This window comes from Dendrobates tinctorius, unplaced genomic scaffold (genome assembly GCF_039654945.1).
Source record: "Dendrobates tinctorius isolate UK_male_01 unplaced genomic scaffold, ASM3965494v1 ptg000028l, whole genome shotgun sequence".
Lineage (NCBI taxonomy): Eukaryota > Metazoa > Chordata > Amphibia > Anura > Dendrobatidae > Dendrobates > Dendrobates tinctorius.
Window position 1 is genome coordinate 34963560 of NW_027361696.1, and position 20150 is coordinate 34983709.

A 20150-nucleotide genomic window follows, 5' to 3' on the forward strand; every position below is an offset into this window, starting at 1 on the left:
CTGCCTGGGGCTGTGGCCACTGATAGCATTTCCGGCCTTGCAACTGCTGACCTTGGTGCCACGCATTCCCACATGCATTTTTTACATTAAGGGCGTAACCCCTCTTTCACCCTGATGCCAGGTGTATGTGACTTGGTCTCCTGGGTAGAGGTCATGGTCAGGATGTCCCTCCATAATGTATGATTCAACATGCCGCCGGCAGGATGCCGGCATCTGCTGCTTGAACCCACTGGTATTCAGGCTGGTCTTGAGTTGCATCTCTTTCTGGAACTGCTAGCTGGGGAAAGGTCTAAACGGGCATGACTATGGCCTGGTTCACCCTTGTGCAATTTGGAGGGAATTCGATGAGTACTGTGCTGATCTTTTCCTACACCTCTTCCACTGGCTGAGGAATGAACAATGGACAATGATGCATAGACTAATCATCACCGGGACTATTTTTAAGCTTTGTTTTTTGTAATTATTATTTTTGAAAATCTTGTAAATAGTTATCATTGTTCACTTGTTAATATGTTTATATTTCCTCAGTATTGAATTTCACTAGGGGGAATGTTCAGATTCAAGGAAGGAATTTTTATGGATTAAACGTGCGCTACCAGACCATCACTCCTCACAAGTTGTGTAGTTAATACATTTATTTCCCTACGCGTTTCAAAGTTAAAAACTTCTTCCTCAGGGTACATATCATCCCCTGAGGAAGAAGTTTTTAACTTTGAAGCGCGTAGGGAAATAAATGTATTAACTACACAACTTGTGAGGAGTGATGGTCTGGTAGCGCACGTTTAATCCATAAAAATTCCTTCCTTGAATCTGAAGATTTATGGCCACGGCGTGGTCATTTGGATGTGCAGCAAGCTGACCTTGTTCCTTTATGCCTGTTAATCTCCTGCAGAGGGTGAGTATAAACCATTGACTTATATCTGTGTTTTCTCGGGTAAGACCCTATTGCGCTCTTTTTCTTTCAGTTTCTACTAGGGGGAATGTGGCATCCCAGGAGTCCAGTTGCCACAGTGGCATTACCTCCCTCACAGGGAGTAATATCACACCTGGAAGCAAGGATGGCCCCCTTACCAGGTGTCAGTAGGAGAGAAGTCTAGCAGAATCTGGGGACTAGAACTGTGATTAAACTCACACCAGAGCTGAGTGGTAGGAACTGGATATCAGAATCTGTGGTTTCGCGGGTACTGAAGTCCCGGCAGCTAAATCCGGAGGGCAGGGGACTGAAGGTCTCCTGGCCAGATCTAATACCTGGCAGCACAGCAGCATACCAGAGCCTGGAGCTGACACAATGGAGCAGCATCTGTGATAGGCTGGAGCTGCCTGCCATGCGGTCAACAGTTTGCTTTGAAAAACAGAGAGACTGTTAGCAGCAGGAGGGTGAGCTGTTAGGTAGTGAGGAAAAAGGGAGGACAGCGCAGAAGGAAGGGATCCGTACCTACCTGGCCAGGTGCATCCAAAATTGCTTCCAGGCTGCCTGGCTCTTCATCACGATCTATTACCAGTGCTTCAGTCTGTACTATTAACCATCAAGTAAAGGAAAAGAAAACTATATTCCTTGTGTCCTCCTGTGATCTCTTGCGCCCTGAGTCCTGTACCACAAGGTACACGAAGTTTGACATAAACAGAATCGGTAACCCTGGGGCCCCGCTCCATCTATGGGGAGAAGAACATCCCAGCTGTGTCACCATCAGCCCTAGCAGTCTCCTTTAGCAGCGTCGGCCATCTGTTGCCGAACACCACAGGTGGCATCACGTTAGACCCCATCGACATATTCCCCATTTTACAGTACAGCCAGGGCCATGGAGTCGGGTCATGGCCCCATGACTTCCCCAAAGAACTGTCCGACCTGGTTCAGAGTACCTTATGGCCCTGGTAAGCGAGTCATTTTGGCATCACGTACATGATTTCGTAGCCCGATGTTACCGGGTACTGTGTGCCATAAACTTTATTGAACTGTATAATAGCCGCAATTACTGCACCACACGGCATGCAGAAAACAGGAGGCACTGACTTGGAACCTCTGGGAGCTCAATCCATCCTACCTGCAGAGCAGCCGCTTACTACTGTAACGATACCCAGAGCCTGGCTGAGATTCACTAGGAGGGAAGGAGATGCCCAATCTAGGAGAGGATCTAGCGGTGGGTGTGGCCGCAGCCACTGTAATACCTTTATCCATGCGATATATCCCAGGGGAGGCCTAGCTACCTCAGTACTCAGGGGATTCGCACACCCTGAGGGACTTTAAGGTGAGACTGCATAATTTATTCAAAGTGTACCCCCTGTCAGAGAGCCAGCATCCTTATTGGACAGCTAACCAGTGCGGCCCAGAGGGAGGTGAAGTCCTGGCAAGGTGTCACGCCGGGTAACACAAATTGATCAGGGCCTACTAGGGTCCCATCAGCCACCGGTGCAGGGTCGGTAACAGTACCTGCCTCCGTTGCCTCTCCAATGCCGAGCTCTTCTTCCTTCTCCTCCGAGGTCGAAGATGTTGGCAGTGAGGCCGCCCACCGCTCAGACACCTTTTCCAGCAGAGCCTCTTTCCACTACGACACCGGAGTAATCTGCGACCTTAGGAACTACGGGTCCACTACAGGCAGCTGGTCCAGGTGTTAATCCGTTGACTGGGGGAGCTCTCCGCTTCCACCCCACGCTCCGGATCTTTCCAGCCACCACTCGCCATGATCTGCTCCGGGTTCCTTGTTGCCCACTCCTCCACACGCTGCTTCCGCTCACTCTTTGGTGGGTGGTTCCTTTTCCATTTTCTTTTCCCACCATCCCAGTCCAGGAGGCAGATCTTCCTGGCTGACGGATATGTTCTAACTGCATAGAAGTATTCACAATGGGCGGGCATGTTTTTTGCGCCTTTTAGCAACCCAGCCCATGATGGAAAGCTACACCGCTCGCTACTGCATAGTCTCTGGGCGCACGGTACCCGGTTTACCAGGTCGGTAGATCCTGTTCATGATGCCAAAATGCTGCACCCACTAGGGCCGAATGTACTCGGTACTGGGCCAGTCAGTTCTTCAGGGGATGTCACGGCAGCAAGGGGATGTCACGGCAGCAATGACCCAGTCCTTGGCCCTGGGTGTGCAATGAAAACAAAGATGATTTTGGGGAATAAAGATGGGAATGTTTATAGAGGATTAAGTCATGACGCCATCCGTGGTGTTCGGCAATAGGAAGATGGCCAACACTGCAATTCAAATCCACTGGGGCGGTTTTTTTGATGCACTAATCTGGGGCCAGTCTCTCACTGGCCCCAAGGACCCCTTCTTCACTCCACTCTACTATCCAGTCCTGGGACGAGCTCCTCACTCCTTCAGTCCCTTCCACCAACCTGTCTTCTCCTCCTGACTCCTCCTCCCACTGTCACTCCTGTTACCATGACAACTCCCCACTATCAACTTTCAGCTTTCTCTCTAACTGTTCAATCCTTATCTACTTCCTCCACCCACACCCTCTACCTAGTTCCTCCCTGGCCTAAAGTCTAGTGTTGAGTGCTAGTGTGTGGGTCCTGGGTAGTGCCCCCTCCTTACCCGAGAGAGGGGTGCTACATCTCTGGCTGAGGTGCAGTACCTCTGTGGTGACTGGACCCTCAGGGGCACCACATATTTTTACATTTTCAACCCCAAAAATAGTGTATAGAAATAGGGTCCAGACAGCAAATGCAGTGGAATGTAATCCTGGAATGGCACAATATGTAGGCCACAGATAAATATGGCATTTGACTGAGATACCACAGTCTTCAATATGTGGCCTGTAGTTTTAAATTTTCAACCCCAAAATGAAATGGCACAACTTGTAACCCACAGACAGATCGGGCGTCTGACGGAGATAGCACACTGTTCAATATGTGACCTGTATTTTTTTTTTTGGCAACAAAAATTGTGTCAATAAGTAGGCTATGACACTACAAAAAAATTCTTTGGAGTACTAAAATTGTAAAAGATTTAGAGCAATGATATGCGCTGCGTGTGGCGGACAAAACACAGTGTAAATTATGAACTGTAGCTAAATATTTTTTGTGCAGATAAATATTTTTTTTTCCAGATAAATATTTTTAGTCAATCTAAATAATTTATTTGTTACATAAATATTTTTTTTGCCAGCTAAAAAATTTTTGCCAGAAAAATGGTGTCAAAAATTTATAGAAACCACTCAAAAAAATACTATAGTACCACAAAAAATGCCAGAATGTTCTGTGCACTCAGATTGGAGGCATGGGAACAGCAAATCCTTTTAAAATTGCTGAATTTTCATGCTGTAGTACTAAAAGGATCTGGCTGTAGTCTGCAGTGTCAACAAGCAAATGGAGAAAAAAAAGGGCCCTGGATTGCTTTGGAGTAAAATTATCAGGATTGAGGTGCAAAAAAAAAGTATTGCTAGCCACGCATATGCGGCAGACAGTAATGGACCCTTTTGATTTAAGCAATGATATCTATATACCCACATACACTCCCTGCCTACCTATCACTGCAATCTATATACCCCATAATTAGTCCTTAGAAGTTCTGTTGGTTTAGCTGGATTTGTGGATTCTAGAATGGTATACCCAGACTACCTAATAAAAGCACAAATCTGTCCCTATCTCAGCAGCAGCTCTCCCTAACTATCTGATTTCGGACGTGACTGTGATTAGCAGGGCAGCGGCAGGTCTCTTATAGACCTGATGACGCTGTGCGGCCAGCCAATTGCTATAATTCCACAACAAAGATGGCTGCGGCATTACAGTGTGTGCCAGCCAATCCCTGCATGTTGATTGGCACTCTAAAGAGCACCAAAATTGCAGGGCAGAGACTCGAGCTCCCCCCGAATAATCCCAGAAATGCTTGGTGCTCGCCGAGTACCACAGGTATAGCAATACTTGGGCAAGTAACGAGTAGTGGCGAGCATGTTCGCTCATCACTAATTGGTTGTTTTTATTTAAAGGTATATTTGCACACATGTTTTTAATGTTTTGTGGTTCACTTTCTGTTATGTTTTTTTTCTCTTTTGCTGGGAAGAATGACTTGGTTTTCCACACTTACATGGTTGGAATCACCTGTGATTCACTCTCTCTATCAGAGTGCCTTGTCATTTCCTGCTAGCATAGGACCCATTGAAGCGCAGTCAGTGCAAAATGACCGTCGTCCACAGGAGGTATCCACTTCTTTCCCGATATACCCGTGTCATGGACTAAATAAAGGAATGTTTTATCGGATGGTGAGTGCCACCTTTTTTCTCTGTTTTTGGACTACCATTCAGTGAAGAGTTTATTTTGCAAAGGTGGCCTCCCTCATTGAATGGGAAACATCTAATCCTGGCATGCCCAACACCAGGGTCACCATCAGGGCATTACTGCCCTGACTGGCATATGGGGCCCGGTGGGCAGAGGGGGCTGCCGGCCCACATGTCAATAGTTAACAGCCGCCAGCCAATTGGAGGCTGGCAGCTGACGTCAGCCGCAGCGCGCACGTCACCCGCGTCCGATGTCACTGTCAGTCGCCGGTGAGTGTGCACTTCAACTGCGAGGAGGGAGCTTCGCTGGTGGAGTGTGGCCAGGTAAGAAGAACTTGTTTTTTATTTTTTATTTATTTTTTTATTGAAAGCGGCGATCCGGAGGGCCCGGGGCAGACTGTGAGACACAGGGGCAGAATGCAGACATGTAGGCAGAATGCAGACATGACGGGGGGCAGAATGCTGGACATGGGGGCAGACTGTGACACTGGGGCAGAATGCAGACATGTAGGCAGAATGCAGACATGATGGGGGCAGAATGCTGGACATGGGGGCAGACTGTGACACGGGGGCAGAATGCAAGACATGATGGGGGCAGAATGCAAGACATGATGGGGGCAGAATGCAAGACATGATGGGGGCAGAATGCGAGATAAGGGGGCAGAATGCGAGACACGGGGGCAGAATGCGAGACACGGGGGCATAATGGGAGACATGGGGGCAGAATCTGACAGTGAGACACAGGAGGGGGCAGAATGTGAGGCATGGGGCAGAATGTGAGGCATGGGGCAGAATGTGACAGTAAGACACAGGAGGGGCAGAATGTGACAGTGAGACACAGGAGGGGTTAGAATGTGAGACACAGGAGGGGGCAGGATGGGAGATACATGGTGCAGGTCATGAGGCAGGATGGATACGATGGAGACAGATGGGGAGATTATATGGTGCGCAATGGATACTCATGAGGGCGGGATGAGAGAACATATGGCTGAAGCCGGGAATGAGACACACGGGGGGCCAGGATGGGCAATATTATTATCATAGGGGCTAATTAAGGGATATTATTACTCCAGTGATGTATTTATTTATTTTTTTTTTAATATACTATTTTAAATGGGGGAAGGTTCTGTTATTGTGTAGAGTGATACTATATTGCCTTTTTTAATTCAAGTGATGTAATGTAGAAGTTGGGAAAAAGTAAGTACTGTAATGTGTTCTGCAAGCGGAGCTCTAGATAACTGTGTTATTTTCTGCAGAGACGAGCCCTGGCTGGAAGAAGTGATGGCGATCTGTGCTCGAAGAAAGATGAAAAGCAAGGTTGAAGGACTTCACCTAGAGACAACACTGGTTAGTGTGTTAACTATACACTGACACTATACACTGTATACTATATACAGAGGTCCTGTGTATAATGTCATTGATCACTGTGTTACCTGTACACAGACACTGCATACTAAGTACAGATCTCCTGTGCATAATAGCACTTATGATGATAATATTATGTTTTTTTATTACTGATCAGTATTGTAGTATTCAGTCACTATGTGGTGGTAATATGGACATGGTCTGGACATGGTATTGCGGTATTTGTCCCTTGTATGTGCTATTATTTGGTCACTTTGCGGCAGTAATATGTGGTCTGGTCATGGTGTGATGGTATTTGTCCCCTGTATGTGGTATTATTCGGTCACTGTGGTAGTAATATTTGGTCTGGTCATGGTGTGGCAGTATTTGTTCCTTGTATGTGGTATTATAAGTCACTATGTGGTGGTAATATGTGGTCTGGTCAGGGTGTGGCGGTATTTGTTCCTTGTATGTGGTACTATAGGTCACTATGTGGTGGTAATATGTGGTCTGGACATGGTGCGGTGGTATTTGTCCATTGTATGTGATATTATTGGTCACTTTAAAAATTGAAAAATAAATAAAAATATACCTAAATTGTATTGCATATTTTAACAAATATTTAATAGGTTAGTCTAGAGTAGAGAATGGCCAAAATTGTCTACAGTGTTGTGATGGCAGCTTAAAAAATATTTTGGCCAAAACAAAAGCTGGCGGCTATATGTGTGATCTGGTGATGGGAACTGTTAATGTGTGATTGGTGAGAAGTGGATTTTTTCCAAGAGAGAGTGGTGGGACTGTGGACAGTTTGAGAGGTGGAGGCGAGGCTGGGGTGGAGCCTGGGCGTGTCTAAAGGGGGCCCCGAAAATGTTGCCAGTATGGGGCCCCAAAATTTCTAGTGGCAGCCCTGCCCAACACTGGCTACATGCGGCCTGCACAGGCATAACGCCATCACAGCACAGGACCACACACTCAGCTAGGACCCACACTTTCATGTAATGTGCTAGTACACTGAAGACGAGTGTCTCACCAGCGGCTACCACCCCTTGCCACTTTACACACAGTGTACCGCAGAGCATCATCCAAAGTTCAGTCAGATCCTGGAGGAACAGTGGTTGAGTTGTTGACCAGTCAGTGTGTGAAACATATGTCTGCCAAAGAGACAATTAAGAACAAGAGCACCTGGTGTACCGGTTGTACAATATCTTGAAATACACATGATTCTGATACATTGATTGACTCACTGTGGGTAGAGGTGAAAAAAAGGGGTAGGAGTGAAGACATGGTAATGTGATGTTGGAGAACAGGAGAAGTTATAAATCCAGCAGAGATCCACTTGGATAACAATAAAAAAGCTATGTTTTATTGCACACTGGTGTGGTTGCATGTTCTTAACCCCTTAGTGACAGAGACAATTTGGTACTTAATGACCAAGCCAATTTGTACAATTCTGACCACTGTAACTTTATGAGGTTACAGCTCTAGAACGCTTTAATGTATCCCACGGACTCTGAGAATATTTTTTGTAAAATATTGTACTTCATGTTAGTAGGAAAATTTCTTCGATATAAATTTGGCAAAATTTTAGAAAATCTTGCAATTTTCAAGCTTTTAATTTTTGTACCCTTAAATCAGAGTGGTGTCACACAAAATAGTTAATAAATAACATTTTCCACGTGTCAACTGTACATCAGCGCAATTTTGGAAACTTTTTTTTTTATTAGGAGGTTATAAGGGTCAAAAATTGATCAGCGATTTCTAATTTTTCCAACAAAATTTGCAAAACCATTTTTTTAGGGACCACCTCACATTTGAAGTGAGTTTGGGGGGTTAATATGACAGAAAATACCCAAAAGTGACACAATTATAAAGACTGCACCCCTCAAAGTGTGCAAAACAGCATTCAAGAAGTTTATTAACCCTTCAGTTGCTTCACAAGTACTAAAGCAACGTGGAAGAAAAAAATGAACAGTTTGCTATTTTTTTTTTTTTACAAAAAATTAACTTTGGAACCAATTTTTATTTTTCACAATGGTATCAGGAGAAAATGGACCACAAAATTTGTTGTGAAATTACTCCTGAGTACACCAATACCCTAGATGTAGGGGAAAGTCACTGTTTGGGTGCATGGCAGGGCTCAGAAGGGAGGGAGCATAATTTGACTTTTTGAACGCAAAATTGGCTGGAATAAATGGTGGAACCATGTTGCGTTTGGAGACCCCCTGATGTACCTAAACAGTGGAACCCCCAATTCTAACTTCAACTAACTCCAACCCCAACATCCCCCTAACCCTAATCCCAACCCTAACCACAACACTAACCCCAACACATGTTTAACCTTAATCCCAACCCTAAACATAACCCAAACCACAGCCACAACCCTAACCCTAGCACAACCCTAACTTTAGACCAACCCTAACTTTAGCCAAAGCCTATCTCTAGCCCAAACCCAACTTTAGCTCAACCCTAACCCTAGCCCCAACCCTAACCTTGGCCACAACCCTAACCCTAGCCCAACCCTAAGACTAACTTAAGCCCAACCCTAACTTTGGCCCTACTCTAACTTTAGCCCCACTCTAACCCTAATGGAAAATTTTATTTTATTTTATTATTTTTAAACAACTAAGGGGGTGATAAGGGGGGATTTTATTTACTTTTTTATTTTGATCACTGTGAAAGGGTCTTTCACAGTGATTAAAATGAACCAATAAGAAAAGTTTCCTATTGTTGCCGGGTGTCGGCCGGTAGATCTCAGTGGGCGCAGTGCACATGCATTATAGGAGAGAGAAATTAAATAGGAAATCAGACCTTTTTTTGTTATTCTGTTATTAATGGCGACCGCAACACTGGGGTCTCAGCTATCCCCTGAGAAATTCCAATCCTGAGTGATACTATACACTTATTTTTCAGCGCTGTTAAAAAGCATATGCTGAGGCAAAAGTACCTTTAATAGCAGCTATTAAAAGGCATATCGGCGGTCGGTAAGGGGTTAATGAGCGGAACTAAAAATAGGATATTGTTTTTATCTACGTGGATCTCGGTGCTGAATTTATACCTAGATGTCATTCACTTCACTTGTTGCTCTCCAGTTTCCAGGAATAAAGCCTAGGATATCCCAGGAGTGGTGCTTTAACTATCTCCCTTTTCTTCAATTGTAGAACCAGAGATCATAATAATATTCATCGATGTTTCCTTCTGTTGTCTAGAACTCATGTAAATCTTCAATAACAAGAATGATACAATTCAGTAGTCATTAAAATTAACATTCTGCAACGTACTTTGTATAGTCACCGTAGACTGGGATGCGCACACTTGGCCAACTTGGCAGCTTTCAGCATTCGTGCTTGAACAGGAATCTGAGGAGCTTGTGCTACAAGTTACACACTGCAAGCAATTACCTGAGTAGAACAAAAAGAAAATACATGTCCGTAAACATCGGTTCTTTTGTTGCACCTATTACATTTTGTCTGGAATCGACAAGGATTGAACATCTGTAGCAGTTATGCAAAGCCTGATTTGGTTTGAGGGCAACAAATTGGTACTATATGATATATTTCCAGCATATCTAAATTATATCCCATAGATGAAGCAATATTGGGAGAATGATGGTCACCTTCCCAGTCCACTTTTCTGTAAGAATGAACTTTGTGAGCTTCTGAGTCCATGTCATATCATCACATTCACCTTATTGTTTGACTTATGGCTATGGGACGGACCCCTGCTCCATCTTAAAACCACCATAACTACAGTAAACCTAGGCACTAGAATAAATACACAACACATTATTTTGGTTGTCAAAATGGCCACAGCTTTATTTAAATCACAGGATTAAAACAATCACAGTAGGAGTCAGGTGAAGTGCTAGTACATTGGGATTCACAAGTACTGTGATATCCCCAACTGTCTGACATACAGAACCAGGACAGACAGCCATAAAGGGGGCGGCACGCACTGGCTTGCCATTCAAGCAGAGCCAGAAAACTTTCAGGGCACCAATGACCCTATTATCCTCACTCCTGTGCTTAACCACTGTGCCCGCCCCTGATTGACGTTACCATTACAACGTCCTTGAGATTGGCCACCAAATCCGAGCCTGTTCACCACCATGAGGTTTTACATCCTCTACTTGTTAAAATGAGTCCACCTTAACTTGTCTGCAACTTCCACCTGACTCCTAAACCGCCACCAGAGAGGCCATTTGACACCTTAAATGGACTCGACCCCCATCAACCATGCCTAAAAAAGCCGCCAACCATTTCTACATGCTATGGAAAGACTGTGCATACAAGTAAAAAAAAACAATAAATAAAATTCCAGAGCTCCGACAGATTAATTTTATCAATGCCATGCTACCAAGTTATGATCGATAATACGGTAACTACAGCACAATAACAGTTGCTAAACATCCTGCAATGAGGATCCCATAATGGGGAATGTGGAAAGTAAACCATAATTAAGGTCGTAGCTACAATCTGAATACCTGTATAATGACATTTGTCATGCCTCAAAAACTATTATACTGCATGTATTGTAGCTAGCTCTAATAATTCACCAATTCACACATTTTAGTTCTAAAATTCACCATTATTTACAGTAGCTGTGCAGTAAAATTTCTTAAACCCACTTACTATCACTACCCGAAAAGTGATGAACATATCAATAGAAAGATATTATAAATAGGGAGTAATTAAAAACTATACACAATATAACATCAACATTATAAACGACAATAAAATAACGTTCAGAATATCTGGAAATAGTAATTTAAATAAAACTAAAGCAGAAAAAGTCTACAAAGACATTATTAATAACCCTGCCACGCCATTGTTACCGTTATTGTTTTTCATGCACTTGATAACATTTACTGTTGACCTCTCCAACTGGCTCAAAGGCATCGGGAATAGGCATATTGCCCTTCATGTTAATGCACTTGATTACTTTACCGTTAGCCACTCCCACTGGCTCAAGGGCACCGGGAGTAGGCATACTGCCCTTTGTGTTAATGCACTTGATTATACCCTTAGCCGCTCCCATTGGCTAAAGGGCATCAGGAATAGGCATACTGCCCTTTGTGTTAATGCACTAGATTATACCCTCAGACGCTCCCACCAGCTCAAGGGCATTCGGAATAGGCATATTGCCCTTCATGTTAATGCACTTGATTACTTTACCCTTAGTCACTCCCACTGACTCAAGGGCACACAGATTAGGTACATTGCTCTTCAGTTTCATGCACTAGATAACTGCATTGTCCAGATGACAACCTTGAAAGAAACATGGTTTGGTCAATATAAACTGTGAAAACCGTGCCTCGGCATTCTCAAGTCACATGAAAAAAAAGAGGGTCCTTGAAGCTATAGATTGTATTGAAAAGTATGCCTACCTTGTTCTCTTCTCCCCTCCAGCTGCTGTTCCCATTCTGTAGGCAAGCAAAATATGATTGCCTTGACCCCAGGGACTTTACCCTAACAGGGTCCTTTAAAATATAAATGCTTCTGGAGACCAGGGGGCCATACCGTGATGGTCACCCCTCCATACCAGGTGGCCATACCCACAGATGGTTACCCCTCCAAACCAGGGGGCCATACACGAGATGGTTACCCCTCAAAATCCAGGTGCCATACCCAAGATAGTTACCCCTTCCACACCAGGGGGCCATACACGAGCTGGTTACCCTTCACACCAGGGGGCCATACCTGAGATGACTACCCCTCAAAACCAGGGTGCCATACTTGAAATGGTTACCATTCCAAACCCAGGGGGTCATACTGTGATTAACACCCCCCAAACCAGAAGTCCATACTTGATATAGTTACCCCTACTGACCAATTTATAAATAACTTCAAGGACCCACTAAAAGTAAAACAAATAACTGTTGTTTTTTTTTGTTTTTTGTTTTTTAAATTTTTAATTCATGTTCTTATTAGAATAAACATAAAATAAACATAATAAACATCAAAGCATAAATAACATTAACACGCTGGGGGTGAGTCTTTGAAGCTCCCAAATCTGGTGATTACCAAACATAAAATGCACCAACAATTACTCCCAGCCGTTACCCCACTAGCTCGGGAGCACCATAGCCACAAGGGTTCCAATGTTCACTTGAATTTCCTGGGGATCCGACAAACCCTTGCCGAAACTCCCCTCCACCTTTCACCAGATCCAGAACCATATTAAATTCCAAAAGGAGGAAACCATATCCCATTGGATCCCCAAGACCATTTTTAACCAACTTCAAGGACCCCTCCAACCGCACAAGATGAGGGATAAAGTGAGGATGAAAACACCATGCAGGTTTACAACCAAGGTATACAACAGGTTAATAATGGAAAATATCCTAAAGGTCCAGAAATAGACAGAGATGGGCAATGCTGTGTTATTTGCTGTAACAATAAATGAGAAGCCGCCTGCTCCTCTACAGCAGTTACAGACAGACTCTGATCACCAGCTGCGCATAAATTGAAAGAAATATGTAGGTCTAATATAAGCTGCCTGCAGCCATAGGTGTGTGAGCAGAAAACTGCAAGTTCTGTATCCCAGTCACTCTACTACATACAATAGATGAGACAGGGCTGAAACTGGGCCCATGATGTGTTTTCCAGAGAAATGTGCAGCATCACACTAGGAGTCCCCCTCACTGCCCACCATGTGCTGAGTTATTAGTGCCCACTCACTGCCCGCCATGTGCTGAGTTATTAGTGCCCACTCAAATGTGCCGAGTTACTCACCGATTATTTATTTTACACATGATAAAACATAAACCATTCAGGTCTGTGCCATCCACCATCTTAGGTAATATAAAATAAGCTCTTGGTGGGTATACACCGATCCTGCAACATACGAGGGAGAGAATATACAGAAACAGGATGGATATATCCGGCAGGACAGCATGTAACATAAGAGGACTAAAGGCAGCAATAGCTACAGAAATTAAGCACTAAGCTGGAAGTCATGTCCAGATTATATGTACAGCCAGGAAAATGACCTGGAGACACAGGATGTCTATACAAAGCATGATCCGTATATAGCAGAGCGAGGAGTGATATCATGTATACAGACCTGTGGTACAGGTTAAGTATACAGCACAGGAATAGAGCCTTTACACATATACCACATATAGTGAGTAACCTGGTTACACTGGATCTGTACACCCAGCATCACAGTATGTAACAGAGATGAGGTCACATACAGATCATCAGACTCCATAACTGGGAATGGGGGGGATAATCAGCACACAGCAGGGTCAGTATACAGTGCACTGACATGAAGTGCAGCCTCTCATCATCATACATATACCATCCCCCGACTGCTCCTCTCACCAGTGTCTCTAATACATGTGACTGCTCAGCTCCACCATAGTAATGGCAGACACTGTATGTGTCCCTCCTGTGTCCGATCATACATAAACCCAGGACTCATGAAGACTGTATAATACAGCAGTAATGTGGTATATCAGAAATGTCTGCAGGGAGGTCACACAAAAGCTGCCTCTGCAATAAGTGAGGGAACATGGCAGCTACATGAATTTCTGAGGTAATCTTGATCCCAGATATGATGTAGGAGCTGATACTACCCTAGTACACACTACACAATGTCTGAGGTGAATCCAGAGTAGTATATGAAACATGTCTGCAGGGAGGTCACACAGAAGTTGTCTCACAGTCTGTGAGGAAAAATGCAGCATGCACACGAGGGACATGGCAGCTACATGAATTGCTGAGGTAATATTGATCCCATACATAATGTAGGAGCTGATACTACACTAGTACATGATGTCTGAGGTGAATGTGCTCCTATCATCTGTCATGTGAGGTGATAACCCCAGTATTATATTCCCTGAATCTGCAGACATGCTTCCTCCTGTTCATCCTGTGTAAGAAAGAGGGAGAGACACAGATTTCCTGTTCTATATGAATCCCACCCTCCTCACAGTAACCCACCAGGCACAGACATACTGTGCTTCTTAGGCCTGTTTCACACATCAGTTTTTGTTGTCAGTCAAAATCCGCCAAAATAGTGGAAAACGGATCTGCAGGCGGACTGACTGCAAAGTATGCCACTGGATCGGCGGATGTACGGATCCGCCGATCTTGGAAATTTAAAGGAACCGCGCCTGGTTAAAAAATAAAAAATAAAATACCGGAGATGTAGTGTTCTCCATGTCGCTGCCTGCCGAGATCTTATGGGAGCCGGGACATGACTGGGATAACCTGGAGATTATTGCGGGAGGATGTGGGGAGCAGCCATCGGGGGAAGAGAGCGGCCATCTTCGCGGGATGTGTGTAATAATAATCCATCATCGCGGGATGTGTGTAATAACAATCCATCATCGTGCGATGTGGGGAGCAGGGATGCCATCATCGCGGGAAGTAAGGAGAGAGAGAGATTTTATTTTATTTTTTTTCGGCACCCAGAGAGAATTGTGGGTTAAATTAGTGACTGCCGGATCCGCAGGCCAAAAAAACGTTGGATGGTCTGTCTGATGATGTCAGCGGACGTCAAAATCTTGGCAGATCCATGGACAAGCGGATGCAATGGACGACCATCAGTCAAAATCCGCCGATAATGCTAGTCAATGGGGAAAAAACGGATCCGCCAAGAAAAATGGCGGATCCGTCTTTTCTCCAAAACGGCAGATTTTGACTGATGGTCAAAAACGGATGTGTAAAACAGGCCTTACTCTGAAAGCAACATCATTCTTGCTTAAATTCTACACCACTATACCAAAAAAGCTGCAGGAGTATAGGTCCACCCATCCCCAAGTGATGCCCTCCTCCGCCTATGGCTCCAGTGGTTTCTTTATTACTGGGGTGTCAGAAGATAATGTACCAAATCTGCTGATATGTGGAGAGAGCCCAGAGATGACAACAACATTCTCCATTATAATGTTCTATAGTTGAGCAAAACAATCTGAAGGACCATGGTCTAGTGGAAAACTTCCTACTAGCTACTACATCCCCAGCGCCTCTTATGATAACTATGTGGCAAGTACATCATATATGCATTGTACCACGATGTAATGATATCGCAGTAATCTATGGTACTAGTCAGAAGAGGCAACAGAGATGTCATAGGTAGCAGGACGTTCACAATACTCTGGGAGGACATCTTTGGACTGTCGGCATAGCTGCTTGACTAGGATTCTTCAAATCTTTTTTCTCAAATCCAGTACCCAATTTTGCTTAACCATATGCGCCACTTGTCATTTCTCAAAACCATCTGACAAACAAGCATGGTTTGGACTGTACAGAATGACATTGTGGACTTCATATGACTCCCTAGGCTGCAGGAGGTACATTCTTGGTTTATAATGCACCCATCATTAATGAAGAGAACCGAAAGTCAATCCTTGACCCTTACTTAATTGTTGTTCTTTCGATCAATTCAGTGGTATTGGAGAATGTCTATTCTTGACTCAAATTATATCTGTAATATTCTACAATATTAATGATGCTTCTATTCCAGGTTTTCATAGATGTATCTGGTTATGGTAGAGACAGTTCATAACTGGTATGGCTGCAATAGGCGAAATTCTGAGGGGTTGCAGCCTAACTTTTGCATTACATTGTTCGAGAACATCCGGTATAAAATGTTAAAAAAGTGACATAGGTACAGAAACATTAGATAAATAGATACATGATAGGTAACAGATGGAAGGAGAGATAATAGATAGATAATAGATTGATTGATAGATAATAGATAATTGATTGAAGATAATAGATAAATAATAGATAGATAGATAGATAGATAGATAGATAATAGATAGATGGATAGATATATAGATGGATAATATATAGTATAGATAGATAATAGATAGATGATGGATAATAGATAACATACTATATAGTACAGATACACTGTATATGTCAGATATTACAATTATCTGTTATAATTTAATATTAATATTAAATTACAATATTATGTCTTACCTGTTGCTGCAAATGCTGAAAGAAAGCACAGGAATCCCCAGAGAGACATTGTTGCAGACAGGTCTCACTGAATGCTGCCAATTTCATCCACTGCTGCAGAAAAAAAGAGACTGAGTATTTTTGGGATCTGATGCAAATTGTTGAGTTTCTCATGAGAATGATGACTACAATTCCTATATTAATAGTACACTTGCCATTACTGAGATAATCACACTAAATACTACTATTACTTCTACTACTGAGAACTAAGTTTGGTCCTAGGTGCTGAGGATGGACTATCTTTGCAATTATCCAGAGAAGCCATCATGGTAGTCTGGGCCAGACGGAATTGAAAAGGAGAGAGATCATCTACAAGCAGAGAAGATGTCACCTGTGAGACACCACATGTGTGACCGGTGCTGTGTGTGGTCTGTGCCTGTGTAAATTGCGTATCTGTCCACAGTATAATCAATGTTATTAAATGATCACATTATAGTATGGTGGTAGTATCCAGATGCAATATGGCAGCATTATTAGTGCTCATAGATTATTTTTCATTACTGTAAGTCTCGGTATAGTGGCATTATCATGTCACTGAATGACGGTAATATTTGGTCATAATATGCGATAAAAGAGGATTTATTAGTCATAAAATGGTAGTATTTTTCTGTAGTAACTGTAATTATAATTAGTCATGATTTAGTGTTTTTCCATTAAGTCTCAGTATATCTGTATTATTCAGTCACTAAATGGCGATAATATTGGCTTATGCTTTTTAGATGTTAATCAGTCACTAAATGGTAGTGCTATTGGTCATGAATTGGTAGTATTGTTTCTTACCCATTGTATGGCAGTATTCATTGCTCACTAATTAGCGTATTCAGGCATCGCATAGTGGTTCTCATGCAACTGCAGTTCAGTATAGCACAACCTCCACCAGGGGATGCTGGTGAGGGAAGAGAGGTATCACACACACACAGTGTAGCAACATTGAGCAGCAGCACAAGTACCACCAGGTGGCAAAAGAGTGGTCAGATGAGCCGAGTCAGGAACAGTCAGGAGTAGACGTACCAGAGTACCAGAGCAGAAGTACACGTGGTCAGAAACAAGCCAGGGGACCAGCAACGGTCGAAAGCAGATAAGACAAAGACAAAAGGCAGAAGCAGGTCCGAATGCAAGCCAAGTCAAAACCAGGGAGTCAACAAACTTACAGGGAAACACTAAGTCAGGACAGACAGAGGAAATAAACAGACATGGGGCAAGTCAGGGATCACAGCAGGACAAATCAGGATATACCAGAGTCAGATACACACGCCGAAGGCAGAACTATAGCTGACACTGCCTACTGGATGCAGTGGAGCTAAATGACAACCTGAGACCAGACTGAGGCTGACAAAAGTTAACCCCTGAAATGACGAGACCGGAAACATGGACAGAAAGGACTCAAAACCCGGTCTGGATCATGACAGTGGTATTACTTATTCATCATTTGGTAGTATTACTTCCTATTATATAGGGATATTATTTGTTGGCTTATCCTAGTATTATTTAGTCTCTATGTGGTAGTGTTAATCTGTAACTATGTGGTGATCAGGTAATAATCAAACTTTCAGCTTTCATTATTCTCTTCAGCTCTAATTACTCTTACAACTGCTATTCTGCAGTAGAAAATATACAGCTCTGGTAAAAAATTAAGAAACCACTTTCAAATGTTCAGTTTGTCTGTTTTTTCTCTTTATAGGTATATTTTTGAGTAAAATGTAAATTGTTCTTTTAGTCTATAAATTTCTGACAACATGTCTCCGAATTTCCAAGCAATAAATTTCGTATTTTTTTTCTGACAAAGAAAAATGGTGAAGATTAAAAAAAAAGCCCAGTGCTTTCAGACCTGAAATAATGCAAAGAAAGCAAGTTCATAATCAATTAGAAACAACAATACTAATGTTTTAACTCAGGAAGAGTTTAGAAATCAATATGTTGTGGAACAACCATGATTTTTAAAAACAGCTTTCATGAGTCTTGGTTTGCTTTCCACCAGTCTTTCACACTGCTTCTGGCTCAAAAATGTAAGCAGTTCTTTGTATGATGGCTTGTGACTATCCATCATCCTCTTGATTACATTCCAGAGGTTTTCAATGGGGTCCAGGTCTGAAGAATGGGCTTCTCATTACAGGGTTTTGATGTTTTGATCTCTTAATTTTTGCCAGAGCTATATATTTGTACAATCAAATGAAAAATGGTGAAAATATCAAAGAGCTCGAAGATTTTAGAATTTCAATTGAAGAAAATAAGAATGAACATAGTAAATATTACATTTTATACAGTATATAAAACATTTATTGTTATTATTCCAAATTACATAGTTTATTTAACATTGCAAGCAAAAATAAGAAAAACACATATTATTACGGCTTTACATTGTTTATTGCAGATTTTTTTAAATTGCATGTTTGTTTTTTCTCTTAGAAATATATTGGCATTTTTTATACATTGCCAAAATAGGCACAGGAATGATTTGTCTCCTTTTGGTCATCAGAATCTAGTTGAGATGTAGCAACCAGCTTGGTGACAGATTATTGCGGTCAGTGCGCAATTACAGAGCCCATGTTGTGTGTATACCAGTGGTTCCCAAACTCCAGTCCTCACAGACCCCAACAGGTCATGTTTTCAGGATTTCCATAGTGTTACAAATGTGAGAGAATTCCTGATGCCTTGATGATACTTCCATCACCTGTGAAATACTAAGGAAATCCTGAAAACATGACCTGTTGGGGTCAGCGAGGACTGGAGTTTGGGAACCACTGGACTATACTATATTGGGTGTACAAGAGTATGGATCTCCTGCGATCGGATATTCTGTCATATCCAGCTAATTTGTGATGAAAAGGTACTTACCAGGGAAAATGACCATATCTAAAATCAGTACTCCTATGATTGGCAAAGAATCCAACATCGAATCCGGGGATCCCCCATACAATCCTAACCCTCAATTTTCACATCCACCATCACGATATTTGGCTCCTCAGAAAACATCTAACTACGTTGGTGCTTGGTTGAAGACGCTGTTGGTCACGAGTCATGAACCAGCTTAGATTCTTAATCTTAAGCCTCCTCTTCTCTGTAATAATCCAAATAAAGTCACTCTAGAATTATCTCATATGTTCAGACCTAATGAAGCTCCCAATGTTCATGCAAGTGACTGCATCCTGTAAATACTGACGTGTTTCTAAACATAACTGAGATGTTTTAAGTGAGTGCAAATTTTTTGTCAAAATAACAGGGTGTGGAGCAATTTCACAAAATGTGCCTAATATGTAAAACCGGCTACGCCTGTTTTTTTTTTGTTTAATACTAGACTGTTTTGGTCTGAAAACATACATGTAAAGCTGTGCAAATCTTCTAAAGAAAGGAGGAATTCCTGACATTGTGAAGACTGTAGAACGTTGGCCTTCGAACAATATTAATCATCTATCTACAGAATTCCGTAGGTGGTAAAAGCGTAACTGCTTGGACCATCCCTGAAGACAAAAGTGTATGTCACCAAGTCACCTGTGTGAATGGAGGGGTAGTGCACATACTTGATCCCTATTTTTATTCATTGTATATAGGACTGTGCTCAGTTGTCTCCATATTGTAACAACCCTGCTCCAGGCCTTTCTGTGTGTTCTGTCTGCTACC

The 20150-nt window shown here is 42.7% G+C and overlaps 1 protein-coding gene and 1 long non-coding RNA gene across 3 annotated transcripts in view; one reads left to right on the forward strand and one right to left on the reverse strand.

Moving 5' to 3' along the window:
* Positions 1-16542, reverse strand: part of LOC141084887 (phospholipase A2 inhibitor NAI-like) — a 122751-nt gene extending 106209 nt beyond the window's left edge. The window contains exons 1-2 of the mRNA XM_073569842.1: positions 16494-16542; positions 9840-9959 (exon numbers count right to left, since the gene is read on the reverse strand). Coding sequence (XP_073425943.1) covers positions 9840-9959; positions 16494-16542 — 169 coding nt within the window. The remainder of the gene's footprint in view (positions 1-9839; positions 9960-16493) is intronic.
* LOC141084888 (uncharacterized) overlaps positions 1-17126 on the forward strand; it is a 93763-nt gene extending 76637 nt beyond the window's left edge. The window contains exons 3-4 of one of the 2 annotated variants that reach the window (XR_012231158.1): positions 6474-6564; positions 16755-17126. This is a non-coding gene — a long non-coding RNA (uncharacterized lncRNA). The remainder of the gene's footprint in view (positions 1-6473; positions 6565-16754) is intronic. The other variant, XR_012231159.1, reaches the window with a different exon arrangement.
* The last annotated feature ends 3024 nt before the right edge of the window (positions 17127-20150 follow it).